We start from the raw sequence: 25,834 nt of genomic DNA on the forward strand, positions 1-25,834 counted from the left end.
ATGTATGTGTTAAAATTTAGCACTGAGATTTCTGAGAAAGTAAAAGAGTAGGCATCTGGGTGTACCTTAACCTATTAACCTTGCCCTACAGACCCTTTTCAATATGACTGCATTCATTACTCCTCCTCCATGGACAGGAAACCATTGTCCACTGAGAACTGTCAAGTCAAAAAGCCAGAGAGACAAAACCTAACTTCCACATAGTAGATTTGGAAGTAATTGAGACTTAGTTACTAGTATATACTTCTGGGACGTAATAATAATCTCATTTTTCCTAGGACATGCGACTGATCGGTTATTATAAAGTATGCAAATAGTTTTGGGAATAGGAAACAGAAATAAGGTCTTTCTGGATGGATATGCAGGTAGCTGGTACTTTGGTGAAAACCCCATAGTTTTTTGAAAATGTGATTGAGTTAAAATCTCAGCTTTTATTGGAGATGTTTTCTTCATGTCAGACAAAGTTTAAAAATTTTACTGGAATTAACTATATATATTAATAATTCTAAAAAAGTTCAAAAACCCATTAAAAATGGACACAAACACTCACAAAAAGCATTACTCTGAGTGTCTGACCTTTTGCATATACATTTGGAATTCATAATATGGCATTGAATACAATGTCCATTGAATAATAAATGTTGTGTATAATTATTTCAAGCTTTCTTGAAATATGTAATATAATGGTAATATAATGGTAAATAAATTATAAGAAATGTAGAAAGTTGTTAATTACAATGATCTCATTAAAATCAGCTGCCAGAGAATCCTAATTCCCCACATATTTAAGGGATTAGTTAAATAGAGTGCATCATAAAACCAGGCACTTCATCTTCTGTTGAACTAAATCTGCAGCCAATTTTTAAAAGCATAGCTTAATGAAGGAAATGTTAAAAAGAAGAAGTAGTTAAAGATATATAAATTTTATTTTTTTCATCTTTAATCTTTTAATTTTCTTAACAATTAAAAATTGATTTGAAATCAAGCATGTCTATCCAAGCCATAATTTTAAATAGGTTTACTTATATGCAACTGTTAGTTTGAATAAACATTATGAAGAAGCAATGAAAATTAATATTTTTGTGAATAGCATGTAAATGACAAAATATGTAAATTCAGTGACAGAGTTACCAATTTATTTGGCAATAAAAGTACATAGAAAACATGTGAAAATATGGAATAATGCATGTGATTTTTTTTCTTATTTAGGACATTTAAAACTGACAATTTCTTTTTGCTTTGAATATGTAAATTTTCAAGTAAAAGATTGAAAAAACATTATTTTACCTCAAAAAAAATTTTCATCATGTATTTTGAGGTGGAGAGAAACCCACTTTTTAGCACTAGTTTACATAGATATATGCTTGTTTCTGTATTATAGTGTTTGCAATATACATGTATATTTTTCTTTGAAGTTTCTTTAGAACAGACAAGGTGACTTTCTGTTCTCAGAAAGAAAAAAAAATAACTGCCATTTATTCACAGAGAGAAGCAAATATTTATTTTCCGAAGTCTGCAAGACACTGAAGTCAGATAGGATTATGTAGCATCAGTTAGTAATCATGGTAAATCAATTAATTAATAACTGGAATTAAAGAAACTGATCCAGTCAGCTGCACTGGCTATAGCTGACAAATATGCATATTTCTAACTTAACCTCAGGCAGCAGTCAGAAAGTCCTCACTTTTGTCTAGTAAGATTTCAGTAATCAACTGGAAGCAGACTTATTAGGTGAGATATGCTGCTGGTTACATGTATAAGACTCATATTTCATTCTTTGCACAAGTTTTGTCATCTTCACATTGTCTATCACAGTGGGAACTAGGGGAGGGTTCTGAAGAACAAGAAAACCTGCAATTAAGAGACTCCGTTGTTTTAAATTTTAGTTAAATTTTCTTTTCCCTCTTGACTGAGATACATACAGCATTTAGTCAACATACTATAGGAATGGTAAACAAGCTTAAAGAGGATATCTGCCTCTTTCAGATCCCATGTTACTTGACATTTGACTCAGAAGCTGCTTGTGTTACAGCTTCTCTCTGAAGCTACAGTCTTTTGAAGGAACAGTGTCTTCTACAACAAAATTTTGCTCTTAATTTTGAGGTATTCACTGGATCCTTTTCATAATGTATTTCTCTTTTAAACCTTAAAGAGTAACTGTGTGTGAGGAAGTTAAAATAATAAATCACAACACTGTGCAACACACATCTGCGTATTCCAGAAATTGTTTCATTGTTATAGACTTAAAAGATTCCAGTTTCTTCCCTGTTGAACTGCACATTTTATATGTTTCTATTGTTTTGTCAATCACTTACTGATTAAGCTGGTAGTTCAGAGCTTTACTTAGGTAGCATTCCAGGAAATACACTGGTTTGATTTGTGGGAGAATTTTAAATAAAACGTTTTCAGATATTAACCTAAGTAATGGAAGGCCAGAGAACATTAATTACAGTGGTGTTTTAATTATCTTCAGTTCAAATAGTGGTGATTCAGTTAACATCTTTTATTTCAGCATAAGATAAAAGTATCTAATGAATAGCGAAACAGCTGGCTTAAAGCAGAACAGATTTTCTCAATGAGAGGAAATGTGACAATAATGTGCTCAGAATGTGTCTGAATTGTCTGTAATACATTAAAATTGGACACACTGGGAGGAAGGGAAAAGCAACTTTTTTTTTTTTTTTATTTTGCGTGGGAAAAGATATCAAAATAAGAAAGCTCATTGAAATAGATTTGAAGACGACAGCAAAAAGGTAAGTATTTACTGGTGACCTGGAATCACATAAAATTGCCATTTTAGAGAATTACCAATCAGAATCAAAACCCAAGTGAATCACCAAGTCAGATGATGAAACAACACAGTTAAGGAATCTAATAGAAATTAAGATAAGTATTTCGGGAAAAGGAATCATGTTCAAAAAAAGGTAGTAGAAAGTGTGGCCATCAGGATTTTGAGAATTAACTTCAAAACCTGATCTAACCAGTAATACACTTTTCTAGAGATTAGAAAAGTGGGAAACTTATTAAAGTGTCAATAGCAGATCAAAAATGCATTCAAGGAAAATGTTATTGAAGGTAGGGGAGGGAAAGTAAATCATATGTTATCTTTGTTATATTACCTCATTGAGGTAACCAGAGAGGTTGTGCATTAGAAGCTTTCCTTTGACTTGAAGGAACTGAGTCAAAATAAAGAAAATCAATAAACAGAAAAATAGCAGATTGCTAGGATGAGACAGTCTTTTCTGTGTAGTTCTGAAAGAGATTTATATGAAGTGTTTGAAGTACAAATGTAGACCTTAAGGTTAAGTTAGCCTTTCTACAGAAGTAGTGTGAGGTGATGAACCTGTCAAAAATCTTCCATGATGAGTAATTGACCAATTTCCAGTTATAAAATTGGTAGAGATTTAAAAAAAAAAAAAGAAATAGAGCTAGGAGTCCTAGGAGATGCATTGTTCAACATGTTGAAGAAAAATCAATGTAACTTTTGAAGAAGAATGTGAAATTTTTTGGGAAGTCTTGGAAATCAACAAGCATTGAATTAAATTATAAAGAGTTGATACTGTACCGTTGAATTTTTAAGATGTTTGGCAGTGTTTCATGAATAAAAGTCAACTTTTGAAGGAAAAGTAACACAATGTGTTAGGATAATACATGGTTACAAGGTAAGAATTGAAAGTTGTTCATGTGATGGCATTTTTATATTACCTAGAAAAAAAAAATAAAGGAAGGTTACCACAAAGATCCCATACATACTTTTGTTGGAAATTGTACTATCCAATACAACTTCACATAAAATTTAGAAGATAAAGTTCACACTATCACAAAATTATATTGTATAATCATATCTAGAGTCAAATGTACAAAGGTTCATCCTCAGTATTATGTGACTTACAGAGTACAATATACATAAATTTCATTTTTGCTAAGTGCAGACTAAATGCTCAAGAAGAAATAAGTATAAACCCTACGTATAGGCATGTGATGATAGACAATTAGATTTTGGTTGTGAGGTATCACAGTATGAGTAAGGTTGGAAGGAACCACAATGGGTTATCTGGTCTAACCTCCCTGGTCAAGCAGAGCACATGGCACAGGACTGTGTCCAGGCGTTTATGGAATATCTCCAGTGAGGGGGACTCCACAACCTCTCTGAGCAATCTGTTCTGGTGCACAGTCACCGGCACAGTACAGAAGTTCTTCCTCCTATTCGGGGGAACTTCCTATGCATCAGTTTCTGCCTGTTACCTCTTGTCCTATTACATGGCACCACTGAGAAGAGCCTGGCTCCATCCTCTTGACACCTTCCCTTCAGATACCTCTAGACATTGATGAGGTCCCCTCTCAGTCATCTCTTCTTGAGCCAGAACAGTCCCAGCTCCCTCAGCCTGACCTTGTAAGAGAGATGCTCTAGTGCAAGGTCAATCACCTCGAAGTCATTTTGACCAGTCTTTTGCAGATCAGCAAAATTCTATCAAGATTGTGTTTAAGGAATTTTTTTTCTCACAGAGCAACCTTGCCCATGAGATATACTCTGATGAGTCAGTGTTAACAAAAGAACAAATAAATATAACATGAAAGGCATTTGCTTCTTGCCTTCAGATATAGGAGAGTTTATTTCTCAGTGCTTAGAGTTCAAGGAGAAATAAAATTGAAAATTTTAAATGTAATTTTTATTACAAGGAAATAAAACAGTATTAGATTCCTGAGAAATACAATTAAGAATGCTTTTAAACAGATGAATAAAAGTTCCTTAAATCTATCTTTTTGATACTGAGAAATAGATCTGTACATTATGCTGTCTTCAGCTTGGTGATTTGAAATGTAGTAAATAAGATTTTCTGTGTTGCTGATCACTAGAGAATCCGAGCAATACACGTGAAGGTCTTCCAGACACAAAAGCCAGTAACCTTGCTTTGTTTTTTGTCTTATGGCATCCCTAGGGGTTGAGATGTTCCTCAATTAACATAATTCAGAGATTATTAAAAATCTTAGCAAAAAATAGCTGCTATGATTCCTCTTGGGGTTTTTTTGTGTATCAATTAAATACTCGGTTTTAAGAGAATTAACAAATATAATTGTAAATAAATATTTAATTGTGGACAGTTTAACTGCCATAGACTTGCCCCAGGTATGTTCAGAAGTAAAGGTTGCTAACTAAAAATGTGCGCAAACTATTATGTGGGTAACATATATTTTCTTTCATTTCAATCTAGAAAGCAACTGGACTTAGAATGCTGTTGCAGTTATGCAACTAAAAAGTATAGTTGCAATTCAGAACAAAAATAAAATTACCTTTAATAACTGTTTTTCTTAAACTAATCAAAAATACAAAATATTGGATTTTTCAAGGCACAAAGGGAAATAGTTCCTTTCTTATTTTAAAACAATTTCTAGCCAGTACAATTAATTGCAAATCTATCACATGGAAAATACTGAATTAATTCCATTAGAAATTAGAAATGTCATTGTTGCAATCTTGCTTTAAATATAATCAATCTTTCAAGAATTAATAAGAGATACAGTGTAATCAAAAAGTAGTTACACATAAAAGAAGCTTTACCTCACCCAAGAAGTAAGAGTTCAAGATTTTAATGCCTCTGAAATTCTGTACTTGATGGATGTTGACAAAAATGGTCATTCTTCTTATTATATAAAACTGTAAACTGTGCTTGAAACATCTTCATATATGTTGATATTCCAGATTCAAAACCAAGTAAAGACATTACTAGTAATGTCAGAGTAGTGTAACTGGCTTTTACAGAGATGGTATTTCTTTTGTATCTAGGATCACTTTCACCAGCTGTAGCAAAAGTCTAGATAAGATTACTGAGTTCTGTGGGTATTTCCATCCTTTTTTTTTTTTTTGAATGCTGTTATGGTTTGAGATAGCCCCAAAATCCTAATTCCCTAGTCTAAACCCCCTCCCACATCTCAACCTAATGTGAGATGGGTTTTTCCAGACAAAACACACCAGACTCCAAAATGGGGGAAAGGGAATATATTACAATGACTGTACAAATAAATATTATAATACATTATACACACAATCACAACTACCTCTACCATGACATATGTATTTACAATGGATCAGATCTCTTCTCCCCTCCAAATAAAAGTCCAGGAGGGAAGAAAGACAGATCCCTTTCCAGTCTCTAGGCAGGAGCATCTTCTAAGGCAACAGGTTCTCCTCATCTCATGCATGCAGCAGTAACTGGATTGTTGTAGCTGGATCCCTTTTCAATATACACAAGGGGGTCTCCAAGCCCCTTGACCCGTCGTCTCCAAAACGAGGGTCTTTCTCTTCCGTGGACTGCGTAGCAGGGACAAGCTCGCGTCGCCACGTCATACCACGAAGCTCAGGGGTCTTCGAGGCAGTCCCTTTCCTCAGGGGATTCAAATTCCCCTTTGCAGAGCTCCTGTGCTCTGTCTCAAGGCAGCGGGGCGGGGGGGGGAGCGAAGCCCTCCTCCACATTCCTTTGGCTGTCCCGGTCCAGCTTCAGGATGCCTTTTGAGCTTCTCAGCTCCTCTCTCTCTGGTGCTGCATGTCCAAGACTCTTCTCCTTAATAGGAGTCCATGTCCCTCCTTTCCAAGAGGGGTCTCAAAGGAGTTTGGGGGGTCTGGTACAGTTCTTACCCCCAAGAACTCTGTCTCTCAGTTGCTGGCTCTCTTTTTTTCCCGACTCTCATTCCAGGAGTCCTCTCTGCGGTGCTGCATGTTGTTTCTGCTGCTTCTCTGGTTCAGGTCTTATCAGTTGGCTTTTAGCCGTAACCTCTGGATGCTGCCACCGCTTCTGCTCTGTCTCTGCTCACTCACGATGGAAAACATCCCCCAGCTCACAGCTACAGACACATAGTCCAGCTTAACGCTGTTCCAAGTCTCTGTAGCCCCCAACTGGGGCTGGGGGGGGCGGGGCAGAGACCCCTGAGAGGGCTCCTGCCCTCTCCTCGTGGTTCACAACATGGTCACTTCTCCTACAACCCAAAACTACAACTCTTCCGTTTGGTTGTGGTATGTTTACATTTTACAGGAGCGCCCATTGGACAAAACTTCAAAATTTCCAGGGGTTTCCACCCCTTGGGGTTTTACCATTTTCTTAACCTCTGGGGGAAAACAAGATTCAAACCACTACAATGCTTAAATATTTAAAATGCCAATTCTGTGTTATTATTTTATTTTATATTTTAAGTTGATGTTTGTGTTCATAACTGTTCATTGACCTGTTATTCTATTATTTATTTTACTATTAACAGTTCTTTCTTACCCTATTTTTCTTTCCTGTGTTTCAGGAGATGGGTACCTGTTCCTAAATTTCTGGGATTAATTAGTTATTTTTATTTGCTTCTAATCTGACTGTGTTTGTAATTATGGATAGTATATTGTTTTAGTCTTTTTTTTTCCTCCTTTCTCACTTTCCTTACTCAAGTTTGAAAAGTGGGAATTTCTATCTTAAAATTAATTTAAAAGTCTGTGTTGCAAACCTAAACAACAATGACAGAAAACTGACTGAGACTGAGGAGATTATAATGACAGATTAGTTAATTTATCATTAACTCTCAGATTTTAAATTTAAAATTACACTCATTAACTGTTACTGCAGTTTCCTTTCAAACTGCTGATGTGCATACACACTGAAAATATTGAAAATCATTTGGAAACAAAAGTGATCATTGCTTGAAAACCTTAAATTTCATTCTAGTATTGTAACAATCTTTTTAGATGATTCAAGAAAAATCTTATTCTTTGTACCAACTGTGATTCAGTACTAGTGCTTAAAAACTCATTGGGGTGAGGGAACATTCTTGAGACATGCAGATAGGCAGCATACAACAACAAGGGGTTTTGAATGGGTAATACACACATTACAACTTCCCTAACCCTAAAACAGTCAGTGTCTTATTATCAAAACAGGATTCAGGAGCTGATATCACTTATGAGCTCTCTAATAATAAGTAGATTACTTGTTCTGTGAAGTTCTAAATGAATTCATGAAGTCAGTGAGTTCTAAGAAAGCTCATGATTTTAACTTTCATCCTCAGATTTTGTAGGGTCTTTGCCTGCTTTATGAAAAGATAAATATCTTTTAGTATGTCCTCGTCCACTAAGGTTATGAAACAAAACAGATTCTCAGTGAGAACTTAACTTCATTGTCTGTCAAATGACTTAGAAGCCATTATTATGCTCTTCATCATATGGTAGGAGTGATTCTTTCTTAAACCAAATAAGTAATGAAATTTAATTTAGGTTTGGAGAGTGCACAGCTGAACAAATAAATAATATGTAGGCTATATGGCCTGCAAAAAAAAAAAAAAAGAAAAAGGGGAAGTTTCTCATTGGAAGGGATGATTATTTCTTGTAAGGAGATCTGTAAATCCTTGCAGATCCTCCATTTTTGATTCATACTTTCTGATGCATCAATGTCTCAATTCTGGTATTGTAGCTAAAACGTGTTAGGTTTGTTAATCCCTGATTTATTTTTACTTCTACACGTCTGTCATATAATGCTTCTTTCCTCTTGCTATCTAAATACACCTGAAAGACTCTGAAACAGTCTTCTTCAGAAGACTGCCAATTTTCTTTTCTTTTTTATTCATTTGTTATGTTGACAGGTAAATTGTTTTAAAATGATTGTTCATTTTCTTTCAGAAGTTCCTTAAATATCATGTCAAGGCTTTGCTGCAGACAGTTGACTTGAAAAGCATGTTTAAACTTTTATTTAGCTATTTCTTTTTCATCTGTGTAAGTTATAACACTGGTGTGCTCTTTCAAAGGAGTGAACCTGTGCCAAGGCACAGGCTGACTACAAAGACCTATTCCACCTCCATTTATCACTGCAAAGACATTTATTCTAGCACGAAATACGTTAGACAGCATTTTCTCTTATTTGATGGGCTCCATTCTCAGAGCCTGCTACTTTAACTCCATTTTATTGGCCAAGACAAAATAAAACATTACATGAATGAAAGTGCACAACCTTATTAAATGGGTGCTTCAGAAGTGAGACAGAGTCCTGGAAATGGACCACACAGTGTAGTGGTTTTATCATCTTGAGCCAGAGAACTCTGGTGCAATGAGAAACATGAAAGAGTGGAGACACCTCACCATCCTCCAGCTTGCACTGAGACACTGAGACAGAGAGAACTCATAGCCCATCCCTTGCTCTGGGGCTAAGGAACATGGAAAAAATCTTCATGAGCTGCACACAATCCCTTCAAAAATTAGGAAGAAAAATATTAATGCATTAAACATCACTTAAGAGTCTAGAAGACTATACCACACTGGAAATTAGTTTAAGATACTGCTATCTGTTGAATTATTGTTCTTACTGAAAGATTTTATTTTTTTTAAATAGTAGAAAAATGAGGAATTAAGATTAATAATTGTCTATAATTCAGCTATTTTAGATTCAAAATTTGCTAGTGTATCTGTTAAACAAGGATTTAAAAAGTCACATAACTTAAGACTAATTTGAATCTGAGTATTTTTTATTTTTATTTAAAAGTTATTAATATATTAAACATATTTATTTGATATCTGATTATGCTTAACTATGAAATATTTTGACATCACCATACCACAGGATTTGATAATAAATAATTCATGATGTGTAGCTCTACCCTGACATTTAAAAATGGAGTCATTATATAGAATTAGATTTTGGGTTATAAAATTGGAAATCTTGACTCTTCAAATTTATTTAATATTGTCTCTAAAGCTTCAATAATTTAAATAGGAGCACAAGGTTTTGCTTTCATGGTTCTGAACTTTACTACCCATCTAAAATGGGCATGAATTAACTGAGATTGGACAGAAAGAGAAATATGTCTAATTTCCAGTTAATTGCATTTGTTTGGAAAAATATAGGAAAAAAATAAGGAAGTAATACTTTTGCAAATTGATATATTGGTTATTTGAATAGCAGCCAATATTATGAAGAAGCTATCAGATATGAACCCATTCTGAAGCAGAACAAAATGTAGGATTTTGACCTTCTCTCACATCTCAGTTTCTATTAGAAAATTCATTTCACACTTTCCTTACACTCGGCTAAAATGAGTAAATTTATTTAACTAATTTTAGGCAATGCATGATTTCAGTACTTGAGAAAACTATATAGAAGTTTTTTAAAACTGTATGCACCACAGTTCCTTAAGGAAAAAAATATAATTGAAATTTAATAATCATTAATCATTAAATTGAGAGCAAACTTTCTTTCTAAAGTTAGGCATTTTCCCATGAATCTAAAAGTGTGTCTCATACTCAGCCCTATAAAATCTACCTTTCATATCTTCAGTTTTGTTTAAAAGATTTCAAGAAACAGAAACTGAATACACAAAGTCATTTGGACCTGGTTTTCATGGTTTTAAAGGAAAAAGGTGATGAACGGTTCAATAAATTTACATAGAAATAATTTGATATTGTGTTTAATTGAAATTTATGTATTTATATAAAATGTATTAAATAACAACAATATTTATTTAAAATGAAGAGATACTTTCATCTTGAAATGTAGTTCTTAAAATGTGTCAAATTACGTTTCTCGGTTACACAGTTTTTGAGCTCCTTGATTTTCTCCTTAAAAGACATACTTTATTGATTATACATATTTTAGAAAACTTATATTTTTTAATAATTCCAGTTTATTATATAATCTTTTTTTATTTATTTTTTTTTGGAAGAGTTGACTTTTAGGTGTTCTCCCATTTTGTACTTCTTTATTCATAATCTTTTTTTTTTTATGGGTTCCTTTTCTAGAAAATATAAAATAGCCCATCAGGGATTCAGTTTGTGGGTTTAACATTGCTAGCACAATAAACCTCTTTCTCATGGATAGATACATAACCCATTATAAGAAATACTGTCTCTTCTCTGCTTGGATATCCTTAACCCATTATGGCAGGTATTTATATCTCTTGTTTTTCCAGGAATCACCCAAACACTTAATAACTTCCCAGAAGTAGTTACGAGAATATCTAAAATTAATTTATTATACTAAAATTTCTGGCAGTTATTTCTTGTTCTATCATTTATAGAGGAAGAGAAAAATTATTTTCTCTAATCTTAATCTCAATCTACCACATCTTCAAAAAGTGACCAGTCTGCCCATGTTCACATTCTTCTATTTTGGAGATTAAACAAAACCTATTATTTCAAAATGTCCTACTATATGATAATAGAACCTTCTTCTTGTTTTTCTTGTCTTCCTTTTTTTTTAATACCAAAAACTTGCTGTGATATTCCTGCTGAGACCTTACTGCTCTTGAATGGAGCAGAAATATTACTCCCTCATTTTTTTAATCAATTTTGATTTTGTAATTAAACTATGTTGTGAAAACTGAAGAGATGACAGCACGGACACCTTCCATATTCTCCATTATATTTTTTATTTGTTACCGTTTTCCAGTCTTGCGATGGTGCACTGTCTCTGTCTCTGTTAGTGTCTTTTTTATTTCTAATGTATTTCTGTATTTTCAAGTAGTAACTAAGATATATATTTCTAGATCAGATTGTCTTTCACATATTCACTCTATTGTCAAAACAGTTTTAAGTGCTCCATCACTTTCACATATCCAGACTGATATCCACAATAAATATACCTTTAATTTGGAACTTCATAATAATTTTCACTACCATTTTATATATGTTATAATTTCCTTTGCATTACTTTTTAAATTATTCTGTATCTGGAAGGTGATATATCTGTCACTATACTTACTTCCTTGTTACCTATAAATTAGTGTTTACTTAACCACTACAAGAAATCATTGCAACTGAAAATCTCATAATTGGACTGCAAAGGATAAGTAGAATTACATTGCATATTAAATCACAGTAAGAAAAAGAGAAACCAATGATTTAATGTATGTGCTAGTTTGGGCTGGTATAGGGTGAATTTTCTTCACAGTAACTAGTATGGTCTATGTTTTGAATTTGTGCTGCGTTGATAATACATTTTTGTTACTGTTTACAAAGTGTTTACAAAGAGTCAGGGCTGCTCCTCCTACCATCCCACTGAGAAACAGTTTGGGGGTGCACAAGAAGTTGGGAAGTGACACAGCTGGGATAGCTGATCTCAAATGACCAAAGGGATATTCCATACCTTGTGGCATCATGTTCATCAATAATCTAGGAGGAAAGTTGACCCAGGGCTGCTGCTCAGTAACTGGAAAGGTGTTGGTTGCTTGGTGGTGAGTAAGTGTTTTCATTTTCATCACTTGTCTTTCTTGGGTTATATTTCTCTCTTATTGTTATCCATTAGCAAATTTGCAGATGACACTAAGTTGGGAGGGAGTGTTGATCAGCTGGAAGCCAGGAGGGCTCTGCAGAGGGACCTGGACAGGTTGGAGAGTTGGGCTGATTCCAACATGATGAGGTTCAACAAGGCCAAGTGCTGGGTCCTGCACTTTAGCCACAACAACCCCATGCAGCGCTACAGGCTGGGGACAGAGTGGCTGGAGAGCAGCCAGGCAGAAAGGGACCCAGGAGTTTGGATTGACAGGAAGCTGAACATGAACCAGCAGTGTGCCCAAGTAGCCAAGAAGGCCAAGGGCATCCTGGCCTGTTATCAGGAGCAGTGTGGCCAGCAGGACCAGGGGAGTGATTCTTCCCCTGTACTCAGCACTGGTGAGGCCACACCTCAAATGCTGTGTCCAGTTCTGGGCCCCTCAGTTTAGGAAGGATATTGAGGTGCTGGAGCAGGTCCAGAGAAGAGCAACAAGGCTGGTGAAGGGACTGGAGCACAAGCCCTATGAGGAGAGGTGCAGGGAGCTGGGGCTGTTCAGCCTGGAGAAGAAAAGTCTCAGAGGAGACCTCATCAGTCTCTACAACTCTCTAAGGGAGGTTGTAGCCAGGGGGGGGTTGGTCTCTTCCCCAGGCAGCTATCAGTAAGACAAGAGGGCATGGTCTTAAGCTCTGCCAGGGGAGGTTTAGGTTAGATATTAGGAAGAAATTCTTTACAGAGAGGGTTACAGGCTCTCTGGAGCTACCCAGGGCTACCCAGGAAAGCGGTGGATTCTCCGTCCCTGGAGGTTTTTAAGATAAGACTGGATGTGGCACTTAGTACTGTGGTCTGGTAACCATGTCGGTGTTGGATCAAGGGTTGGACTCGATGATCTTGAAGGTCCTTTCCAACCTGGCTGATTCTATGATTTTCCTTTTCATTATAATTCTCATTTTCACCCTTCAAATTCTCTTCCTTCCCCACAGTGGGAAAGGAGCAAGCAGGACTTTGTGGTGTTTAGTTGCCGGCTGGGGTTAAAACACAACAATATATTAAATTCTATAAACATACATCATGTCGTTAACTAATTATTTTTTTTTAATCTTCTCATTTAGACCAATTAAATACTAGGTATCCTAGTTTGGATTTTTATAAAGTAGTCCATTAGATTAAAAATCAGTATCCCATTACCAATTCTTCAAGACATGTTTTTACTCCTTTTGCAGAGTGTATACACTGTTATTCTTAATTTTTTATTGTATTTGTAACTGTGTAATCAAATTTATCTGAATGACATAAAACCATATTGTGCCATTCATTTTTAAGCAGTATTCCCTGTTGATTCCATTGAGGACTGCTGCTTAAAAATGGATGGTGCAGTATGGCACTTAAATCTGCAAATATAATTAAATTATATTAGATCTTAGCTGTAGGAGCTCAAAAGTAGGTGATCTGAAAGCAGCAGTAAGAATTAAAAACTTCAAGTTGTAGAAAAAAATTTCATAGCAAAAATATTAATTTCCTTAAAAGTTGAAGATATTTGAGATTGCTTCTTATACTTATGTAGTCCATTCTTCACACTTCTTTTACTGAAGTTTTGCCTTATGTGTTCTTTCTTTTGGTTAAACTGCAAGGGCACAAAGGAAAACATGAGTAATAAACACATAACAGGGGCTTTTAATCCTCTATTGTTTTACTGGAGGTGCAGAAAATTTTACTTTATAGTACTAGTTAAGCATAGATTATAAAGATCTGTTGTTCGGCTGGGCGATTTTGCCTCTGTGGTTTTCATCTACATTTCTTTTACAATTAGTTAATGCTGAAATTTGATAAAAGGTTTCACTGATGATGGTAATGCATTTTATATTGTATTCTCCATTTACTAATGCATTACCATGAAGGGGTAGAGTTTAGTTCTTTGACAAAGGTGCATGAATACTAATGATCAAGGTAGGTAATCTTCCGGATAAAAAAGCTCGCCAATTTAGATACAGAATGGGTGATACTTCGTTGTTGTTGTGATAGGGCTTTTTCAAGGGTTGTAGGGGATGCTATTTTACAAGGCAAGGTACCATTAAAGTTCAGCAGACAGAGGAACTTTTTGCCATTAATGCTAATAATGTTTCAAGGAAACAGTGAGCAATGCATCAACACACTGATTCTTATCACTTCTTACCAGAGCCAAGTCCCTTTTTCGCCTACTGTTCCATTGCTGACCCTGGAAGGCAGGATAAGGACAGCATACTGGGTAACATTTTTGTGAATAAACTGGAATAAGCTAGAGCATAAATAAATACATAAAGTGATACAGTGTTTCAGTGTCTAAGCAAACATTATTAAAAAATAATGAAATATTATTGTAGAATTACATTAGAAAATATAATTTGACTCCTGAACTTTTTTTTTATGCTAGTTGGTTGGTTTGTTTTATTCTGCAGGATATTTTTCATTCCCAGAGAAATGGTTCTCAACAATTTTTGCTTTTGTTTGTCTGTTAATTTGGTTTTGTATAACAATTTATATTTGTGGGTGTGATGGGTTTGCTTGGCTTTTTACTGTAGGCAGACTTTTCAATGCTAGCATAATAATTAGTCAAGTTGATTTTCAGAACTTACAGTTTTTTACTTTTTTAGGAAACTAAATAAATCATTGCACTATAAAACTGAAGGCAATGGGGTCTACTTAGCTCCAATAAGAGTAAGTGAAAGTCAATGGCTAGCATGCTGGTAGTGGAACTTCTTCATCCATCCAAACAACTACAACCTGATGCTAGGTGTTTTTCAGAGGCAAAAGTACATTTTATTTTTGTATTAGGTTAAGATTTTCAATTCACTGTACCTATGGTTTCATGTTCATCTTTGATTTCTGAGCATTAATGTTTAGTGATCGTAAGAGTAGAATCACCTCTTCTTGAAACTTCTGGATTTTAAAGTAAACATTTCCCAAAAGGTAAGAAAGGAAATATACTCAGTGAAATCTATGAGTTTGCTAAAATAACAAAACAACCTTTTCCTTCCCACAAATACTTTCAGAAATGTCTTACAGGGCAATTTGGCTGCTATGAGAACTTAATGGTTTACCACCTAATGATTTAAGATTGAACATTTTCTCAGCTTGCAAAAGTCAACTGGGTGCTTACATCTTGAAGCAACTTTCCTTTATACTAGTTGTTTTTGAGACCCAGGAATGTGAATTCTTTGGAAGGTAAAGAGCCATTATAGAAGCAGTTGGAGAATAAGACAGTAAGGGAAAAAGTAAACTCAGAAGGGCCAGAGGGAAAAAGTCCAGAAAGAGAAGACCAAATAAGAAATTACTATGAAATACTTAATGCAGGTATTTTGTTCTTGCTGCAAACTAAATGTTGCATATGTCAGAGTGACAAATAGTTCATGCCTTACTCCAGCCTGTACTGAGCACATTGTAGCAAAGGCTGCAGACACCTCTTGTTGAGAGTCTTTGTACCTGAAAGATCCCTGCTGGAAATCCTCCTTCCAGACTTGCACTTCATCTCTTCTCGTGTGAACAGCTCTGTGCCAGATTCACTTGTGTGAACGGATATATGCCCACTATAAATCCAGTGCAGATGTATGTTTCTTTCACGGAATTCAGTGTGTGGGGAAAACGTTTAGATGTTTGAAAGTGTCATATAAACATTTTAATTATTATCAACTGTAAAATGAAATGGTATTATCTTCACCTTTTAGAGACTCTTAAGTTATTTTTACCAGACTTCAATATAAATGAGAACTCTCAGATTTTTAAAGGTACTAGATCTTATTTTGTGGGCTATTGGTTTGTTTTTTTGGTTTTTTTTTTTTTTGGTTTTTGTTTGGCTTGGGTTTTGTGGTTTTTTTTAGTGTTTGTTTGTTTGGGGGTTTTTTGTTTGGGTGGTTTGGTTTGTTTGTTTTTTTTTTAATTTGTGAAAATTGTTCGGTTTAATCCCTTTTAGAGATCTTTATTCATCTGTCAGTGAAATTATTTCTGTGATTTTTTCTTTATACCAACTGTGATAATACCACCTTTCAATAATCAGGAAATATTTTGTCTAGTTTCATTATAGGTGAAATTCTGTCCCTTTTTGTTTTCATGGCCTTGACTTTAGTGGAATCATAGTTTTACCTTAAATTTACACATTATTTGTATCTGTGGATTAGGAAAGTATAATAGTGATATGACTGCTGGAATGGGACAGTGTTATTGGTCTTTGTTGCAATGGCTTATTTATGCAACTCATAAACAGTAAGGAAATGGAGTTAAAGATAAGTAATAAGCTTTTCTGACAGTCTTACTTCACTTATTTTAATGCTTTTGTTGCTTATATTCTTTCATATTCTCTTCTGTTTTATCCAAAATCTGGAATAGAAAATCTTGAGTACTTAGAAGATGGTAAGCAGATCTGATTTCATCAGAACTACCTGCCACACTCAAGTAGTGAAGATTTTCTACTTTGTGTTTTTCCAGTAACTCAAGGCAAATAAGTCTCTGCATATGAGGGTTAGCTAAGATTCTTGCTACTTTTTAGCAAAAAGTCCAATAGTTCCATTATCTAAACATGTTTTCAAAGGAAAGCATGAATTTCTGATATTTTACATGATGGTGGACTGAGGGAAGATGCTGAGATAATTCTTTTAACCTCAGAACTATATTCTGTGTGCATGTGATAGTCTTGGTGCTCACTCGTGTCTCGGAGTGTGCCTGTCCACTGTACTGAGCACTGTGTCCTGCTCTGGGTCCTGACTGATTTGCTTAACTCTAATATATGTGTCACATCTATACACACTTGTGCAAGCAAAAGTTGAGACCCTTCTGTTGACATATTTCAAATATCATGACTTTCACACTAGCCCATTAAATCATTTCCAAATTGTATATGCAGACCGGAGCAATAGGTGCCGTCTGCTCCTGTTTCAGGTACAGTCTGTCAAACTCTGCAGCTACACCATACTGAAAGGAATCCATGTTAATGCAAATTGCAGAAATCCATTCTCAAAGTGGTGGGGCCTTAAGGTGCTACATTTTAAAGATGTGCTCTTTTCATGGTATACTCCACCAAACATTTTGTGTGAATTAAGTAGTCTTAAAACACGATATGTAGCTACACTAAGAAATATCTTGTATTTAGTATGACAAGTAATGAGATAAAATCTTATGCAATAATAGTAAGAAAACCACCTTTTTCTTATTTAATATAATGCACAACATATTAATATTTTGAGAGAATACCGCAAAAAAATCCCAGATGTGTTTAGCAAATAAAACATTGAGTACTACTTTATTTATAAATTCATGTCTCAACAGGAAATAAATATGTTAAATAGATAAGTTAACACTAAACTAACTAAAAATTGTTTTATATTCCAAAACAGTTAGAAAAATATTCCAAAGATATGCCACAGTCTAGACAACAAACTCCTAAATCACTATGTGTGTGAGAAGCAGGTCATAGACATAGGAAAGCACTAACATTGAATAATCACCCGGATATCTGATGAAGAAAAAGAAGAAATAACACTGTTTCTGCTTTGACAGTTTTGAATAATGACAAATATTAAGTTTTGTTGTAAACCTTAGAAAAATACATTACTGTGGTAAATAACATTGTTATTTATCTGCCATTTTATCAAGTATTATAGCTGTTAATGGTAGAATAAACATGATGTTTGTGTGATAAAGAAAAGTGTGTGCTCATAACCTTATATATATAGTTATAAGTAATTGGGATATAAATAAGTGGTACATCATGGTCAGTCAAGAAATCCTGACTTTCCTATTTCAGTAGTTGTAGATATTATTTTGAATTATGAGTCTATTGACATGAGTAAGAATTTACCAGTGTGCAGAAGGGCTGCATAATCTATGTTTTATTATAGTATAAAGCATCATATGAATGAATAATAGTTTTGTATGCTGTAAATAATAGCATACTGTGTATAAAGCATATAATTTATTTATTAAGATGGTTGATAAATAGTAAAGAAAAAAAATTGATCTGGAAAACTTCAGAGTGCCATCAATTCTTTTTTGATATATGAGAAAGTTGCACATTCTCAGTATGTCACAGGATGCAAAAATTTAATCCAGTGCAGAATTGTAATAAAATTTCCTGCAACATCATATACCAACACACAAAAAATCAATTTAAACTGATTTTTTAATATATATAATATTACATTATTAAAAACTGATTTCCTTCACTTTCCAGCACCCTGTGGAAGCCGGTCAACAGGCTCTGAAGGGACTGTATTATCACCAAACTACCCCAAGAATTATAGTGTTGGTCACAACTGTGTTTACTCTATCACTGTTCCTAAGGAATTTGGTAAGTAGATTTGGTCTCATTCCTATCTTTTTGTTGCTCGAATACATTCTGGATGATTTGTATGGTTACTTTTACATAAAAAATATTAATGAGAAAAAGCTGTTTGATACTTCTGTTAACACTTTTATCATTTTTATAGTGCACTATTTCCTCTAAATGCTTATATTTATCATTATCTTTTGAATTTCTCTTTACTGACAAATGAGATTAGAGCAGCATGTGTCTGCCTGGTTTTTGTAGATTACCAGATCTTCCATCAAAAGTTTACTCCCATAGTAACATTTTCTTCTGCTGACTAGACTAAATTTTAGCTATGTCTTCTGTCCCACACAAAGACAGGACTTACACAGCACTGTTGTATCTCTCTGGATGTATGAATTATTTTATCTCACTTTATTATGAAACAATGTTTAGGATAGCAGTTGATGGTTGTTCACTTTGGCTTCTTGGTAAGCAGTATGCCACATACTGAATATCATTTTGTTCTTACGGATAGCATAGAGGTGCATAGGCTACTACAAAATAAATAAATTTTTAAAAGTACTGTCTTCTAAGTCATGGCAATCTATCCTTATTCCTCCAGAATATTAAGGAAAAAATTAAATACATTTGTACAATACTTGATTCATTTCTAGCTGTTAGAAACATGTGCTTTTGATATAACTAATTTGTTTTAGATAAACTGGAAAGTTTATGTCCTCCCACTTCCATCAAAATATACAGGAATTCAGTGACATGTTCTGAAATATGATTATGATTATGATAGACTGTCTGTCCTATCTTGGGATAGACCTTTACTCTTTTTCTTGTATTTAAATAGTGTATTTTGACAATTCAGGTACCTGTAGAATATATAATTTTTTTCATCCACTTTTGTGCATACAGAAAACAAAAATGCCTGTGTGTTGAAGGAGAAAGGTAAAAAAAATACCTGCCAGTCAAAAATGAGAATGACATGATGCATTGAAACAAGTACCAAAAGAAATATTTCCATTTTAGATGCTGTTTCTCCAGTGCTACTTCTACAGTAATCAGAAGTAGTATTCCTTGCACCCAAAACCTCAAATTTTAAAATACAAATCTTTCTTTGAATTGTACAGTGGTGTAGGAGTTAATATTTCTTTTGATCTATGATCTTTCTCTAATCTATCATCACTAGAATTATTCCAGTAACAACCATTGAGAAAGTCAAAGTCATTTTGGCAATTGATTTAAATGAAGTTTTTTTGCATTCAATATAATTATTTGTCTCAGTCTGAAATTTTAAAATAATTACCTATAATTCTGTTATTTTGGGTCCTGATAGAAGACATTACATTAGGAAAAGAGTTTTCACTTGCAGTTCTTGATATGTAGGGATCCCTCACTGACAAGAGGGTCACCAAATACTGCTATGGAAAAAGACACAGCATAACATCTTCAACTCACCTACTAGCATACATCACAATGTGTAGATTTCTCAGAGATTATTCACAACAACAAAAAGTCAAACCACATTTTTTGAAAATGAAGGGGTACTTCAGTAAAACTGCTGACATAAGATAAAGTAATTTTCTTAAAGCAAACAGTAAAAAATCTTCCATAATCTTCTCTATTGCTCAAACCTTCAGTGTGAAATATAGCAATCAAATATTTGCTGAATGGAAGCTCTTCAGGAACTATTTTGGCATCCAATACAGTATATGGGATCTTATAACAAAGAACAATTTGGGGAAAAAAAAAAAAAAGCTAAAACCAGGTCAATATAGAAAAGACCCACAAACAATGGAATAGCATATTTAGTGTGTAGAAGGGAACTCATTGGCCTGGATTAGTTTTGATGGAGTGAAAAGAAAAGCTATTTCATCTGCAGCTTCCCAGGTTCTCAAGTCAAAAATTCTGTGGAAAAGTCATTTCAGAGTGGACTTTTTTTCCAGTGTTTCATTATTCTGTCATGAAGAATCACAGTTGCAATATTTCATAGCATGACAGGTTTAAGCTACAAGATAAATGACTCACAAAGGCACACAGTGTGCCACAGAAAAAATCTTTTGTAAACATGGAAGACTCATCTTCTTTGACACTCTCCCACTGATATTTTAAAGTGGTGTAATGATCATTAATTGTTCAACACTGAAATCCAGCACTGGTTACAATTAAAATGCAGACATTGGAGATTTTTTTTCCCTGATGCACATAAACTAATTTGTATTCTCTGCTTTGCATAATGGTGTCATCTGTACTTCTATTTAGGTTAATATTTTTAACAGTAAACTAAATTTTATGTCAGCTTGCTTCTTTCTGTTAGAGCAAAAGGATAGATTGAACATACACGGTAAGGTATGTAAGTGTGGCTTTGAGCTATGCTAACAGAAAATTAGGTATCAATTCTCAGCTGCCATCAAAATGTATAAAATTTAAATTAGAACTCTCTTTTCCTACCAAGAAGCTAGAAAAATTGTATACAATTGGGAAAATGTCTAGTTTCCATGGAAACATTTATGGTTTACATTGACAGCGAAATATAATATTAAAAAATTGCAAGAATTTTATTACATGACATTTTGCAGCAAGATTACTTAGAAATTTGGCAATGAAGGTAGATCCAGTTTGCTTACTGTAAACATGGAAATTAAAATCCACTATTCTCTTCAATTCTTGAATAACCAGCTTGTATTCACAGACACATTTCTATCACACACTTATGCTATTTTCAGCTTTTGCTTGTGTCTTTTCTTGAATTCCTGGAGATAGCCCTGAATAATTGTACACAGACAACAGAGAGAAGAAAGAGTCAAACAACAGAACTTTTGGATTATTATTAATAATAATATCCTTGAAAGAATAATTGTTTGCCAAAATTGGAATGTCAATATACAAATTTTATTCTGCCAGTGAAGACACACATAGAGTAAACAATGGTGTCAACATGTGTTTTCTGTTAGACAGCTCACTGCAGCTAGAATTGCTAGACAACTTAACAGTCGTGTCACAGTAGAGTTATTTCAGTACTGTTTGATTTGATTTCAAACTCAGTTTACATTTGGAAAGAAAAAGATAGGCAAGGACAGATTGCAAGTAGCAGAATGTGCCAAATAACAACGTCACATCAAGAGGAAATTAGAAACAAATGATACTTACGATAATACTTCACTGCATTACAGTAAAACATTTGTTTTAATAACTTGAATCCATCATCACTGCTGTGCACATCTTAATTTCATTTAAGAAATGGGGCAGACGTGTATGGACTGATATTTTTTTTAAATGTGGAGGATTTAACTCTGCATCTTAAGTTAAAATGGATGGGAATGCCTGGTTGAATATCTAGCTTCAATATTTTTATACACAAACTAAGCAATTATTGAATTAAGTAATAATTTGCTGAAGGGGAGGTAGAAATGATAGAGTATGATCTAAAATATCAAAATGCTACCATAGGCAGGAGTCTGATTCTGCTTCACACCCTCTTTCTATACAAACAACAACTTCAAAGTGGTTCACTTCAGTGAGACTACATTGTTCAAACAATGATTACTTGTCAACAAGATGGAGTGAAAGCACAAAGACTGCTCCAAATACTTGTATGTCCAACTGTATAAAGATTCAAGCCACTAATTTTAGGAGAAAGAGACAACAGTGATCCAGCTTGTACCATGTATTTTATAAAAAGTAAGACAGCCCACCTTTCCTTTCCAAATGACTTCAAAACAAAATGACTTCCAAAAAAAGTGACTATTTATTTATTTCCACATTTTTATTTTATTTTAGGTAACCATAAAACTGTTTTTTAAGACAAAATCTATATTTTGTGTATTTGTTCACCAAAAGTTTGCATAAAGACAGCAAAACCAACTCTATCACAGGACACTTCTAATAAAAACTGAAAATATTTTAAAAACATGAATTAATGAAGAAATTTAATGAAATTCAAAATCATGCAATACTAGGGATGCACATACAAATATTTATTATTAACAATAGAAAGAAATACCCACTGTATAAGTAATCCCCTTCATTCAAAAGTACATAAACTGGAGTTTTATCTAAGATAGACTTCAGAAATCCTGGCCAGAACTAAGACATCATTGTGAATAGAATATCAGGCAGATACAGAACTAGTTTTCATCCCAGAGACAATAAACCTAAGAAAGGTAATATTTAATTGTAATTTTTTTTTTAAATTATCTATTATCAGTATGGAAAGGAAACATTCACAACATTCATGTAAATGATGCTTTATGTTAATTTAACTCATTGCAGAATATTGGTTTGATTTGAAAATTTTCTGAGTGGACTTAACTGTGGCAGGTACATGTCTTTTCATTTGACTCTTTTTTGAATTTAAATTTGAGAGTTATTGAATAAAACGGAAGAGGGATAAGGACGGAGTCAGGTTACTTTGAGCCAGAAAATATGTAGGTTGCATTCATTGTGCTAGAAACACATAATGCACCCTCCTACCACAATAGAAATTAAATATTCTCAATGTGCATTGAATATGAATATGAATTTATTTCCCATAATTATTTTAATTAAATATGAAAAATAAACTACTTTTCTGAAATTTACAATGCACACAATTAACCATACAAAAGTACAGTCCATTTCTCCCTTAAAGTAAGAAGATTGTATAGCTATATAACAAATACAATAAAAATGGGTAGAATCTGGCTCATTGTATTGTGTGCAATTTAGCAAGAAAAGAATGTACAGGTGGTGACCCAGAAACAGAAAACTTAGAAGCATATCTTCTGCATATTAAATGGACATGAAAATCCAAATGAAAAAAATCTTCATCCATAAGTGTGTGTTCTGGACCTTTAGAGTCAGATGCAGTGACATGATTTGTGTTTTAATCTGTATAATCCAAGTGAGGATGATCTAAATACATGAATGTTGTCTTGAAGTGCTACCCTTAAACACTGCTGATTTATGTGCATATAAATTTTAGGCTTGCATGCAAAGCAAATAGATGTGTATGCATGTCACTGAATCCTTTGCTGGAATACATTTCCTCTTGTTTTAGTAAGGCATCTAACTGTGGAAGTTAGATACCTAGTCTATGCCATTGAGATCCTTGCTCTAATCAACAAAGAGAAATACATATTCCCATGATGTGATTCATCCCATCTAAAACATCTAGCTGCAATTTTTTGGAAGAAGATAAATTCTTTGTAATGTAAAAGAAACAGCACAGCCTTATTTTATCATATTCATTCTGGTGGCTACCATGGGTTAAATGAATTAGAGAACATTGCTGCAAATGTAGTCTACATCCATCCTGTAATTACGTTGTATACACATAAGTTCATGATTTTATCTTATGATTATGTGGTAAAGCTGACAATTTCAGATATGTTTCAGTGAGTGGCCATTTAGTGGCTTGAACTTGGATGATTCAAGTTCAAGCTTTACTTAGGATTCCTCACTCTTAAATGTTTTAAACCCAACACTGGACATGAACAAAATCTGTGTCATGTTATTAAGTGTATATTAGACAATAATCCCTGCTTCTTTAAGTGTTGTTGGATCACCTACTTAAGAAGAATTTCACATGATGAACTGTATTAGATTAGTTATTCTACAGGAACAGGAAGCCATGGCCTATAGACTGTCTACAGAATGAATTCCTAATGGATTTATGTTGCCATCTGGAAAAGGAAAATGAAAGGCAGGATTAGTTATATGCTAGAAATTATTTTTTTGTGATTTTGCAGAGGAGTTTAGTGAGTATTAAGTATTCTCTTCTCCAGAATATATAATAAATGTACCTGAAAGTGCTATTTAAAATATAAATATTTTCAGAATTTGGTGTAAAGTTAGTTTTAATGCAATAGTTTTAAGTTATATATACTAGCTATGAAATTATTTTCTCATTGATGTAAGAATTTCTTCCTTAGAAGAATATTTTGCAAGTTTTAACAAAGTTGTGCCAAATATTTTTATTTGTCATTGTATTTCAAACACAGAGCAGTAATACTGACTACTGAATTCAGTTATGAATAGGATAGTAGCAAAACATTGTATACCGAACATACCTAGTGGATAGTGAATATATTTTTTGTCATACTGCTAAATACACATGAGTTATTGTGCTACAGGCTTTCCAAAAATAGCTGAAGCTTGCAGTCTCAGATTTTTTTTTAAGAATAGAGGTGAGTGTTATTTGTATAACTATTAACTTCTGGTTTGTTTTTCTAGTTCAAGGCCAAGTTTGTGTCATATAGATGCTGACTATATAATCCTCAGAAGGACAAGAAGGTCATTTCACATCACTTTCCATTTAACTATGAATCTCCTAGGTTTCTGAGAGGAAGGACTAGCAGGTTTTATATACTCCAACTCACTGGGTAGTATTTCATTCATTGGTTCAGTGCTTAACATACCTGCCAAGCGAGCAGATGCCAATAAAAAAGTCACCGTAGGGTGACATTTAAAGAAAATCAAACTATTCAATGTATTTTTGAAATAAAATGTAAAGAGATTTACTATTTTAGTTGCTTGATATGATTTGAAATCACTTTTTCAGTGCTCTTTTTAGATTTTTGTCAATAAAAATGATTAGTTTTGGCTCAAATATTAGTGATGTGTTTGAATATAATAATGACCAATTTAATACAGACTGCTAAATAGCTTAAGCTATTGAGTTTTACTATAAACATATGGCACCAGTATAGCTGTCTTTTTAATCACCTAAATTCAAAGCAGAATGATAAGACCACATCTACAGTCTTCAAAGAAATTAATAGTTTTAAAATAAGTAAAATAATTTTACTATAAGAGTTTTAATTGATGAAAGATTTCTAAAAATTTTTTTTCTTTTGTTATTCTGAGAGGTGTGACTCCAACTGCTTCAAATATTAAATTGTCAAACTTTGTTCACAGAAAAGGCTGTTATTATAATAGCTGAAATTAGTCTGGGTTCCTGATTCCAAATAACAGAGAAAAGATTACATTACAATTGTTGCTTACATGATTTTCAGTACTCCCGAGGATGAGATTGAGTGGTGGCATATTTTCTGAACAATTCTGGGTTTTTGTTATGTTCACTTCTTACGGCAAGTTTAAAGTACTTTAGCAGGACAGTACCAAAAGCTTGAATCACCATTTTTTAGGTTGTTTTAACATAAAGTTATATTAATAATGAAGGTGTCATTTTTACCCTTAATCTCTGTATGAGTGAAAAAGCTGCTTTCTCACTCTTCAAGCCCAGCCAGCTGGGGAGACCAGGCCTTTTTTTCTCTTGGGGTTTGTGGTTTTTTGGTTTTGGTGGTTTGGGGTTTTTGCCATGTTTCCCCCCCACCCTGCATTTTCC

General features: G+C 33.8%; 1 protein-coding gene across 1 annotated transcript in view; it reads left to right on the top strand.

The window, feature by feature from the left end:
• Nucleotides 1-25,834, top strand: part of CSMD3 (CUB and Sushi multiple domains 3) — a 605,915-nt gene that overhangs the window by 438,554 nt on the left and 141,527 nt on the right. The window contains 1 exon segment of the mRNA XM_032696902.1: nucleotides 18,421-18,537. Coding sequence (XP_032552793.1) covers nucleotides 18,421-18,537 — 117 coding nt within the window.

The sequence above is a fragment of the Chiroxiphia lanceolata genome, chromosome 1 (assembly GCF_009829145.1).
Source record: "Chiroxiphia lanceolata isolate bChiLan1 chromosome 1, bChiLan1.pri, whole genome shotgun sequence".
NCBI classification, from domain to species: Eukaryota; Metazoa; Chordata; class Aves; order Passeriformes; family Pipridae; genus Chiroxiphia; species Chiroxiphia lanceolata.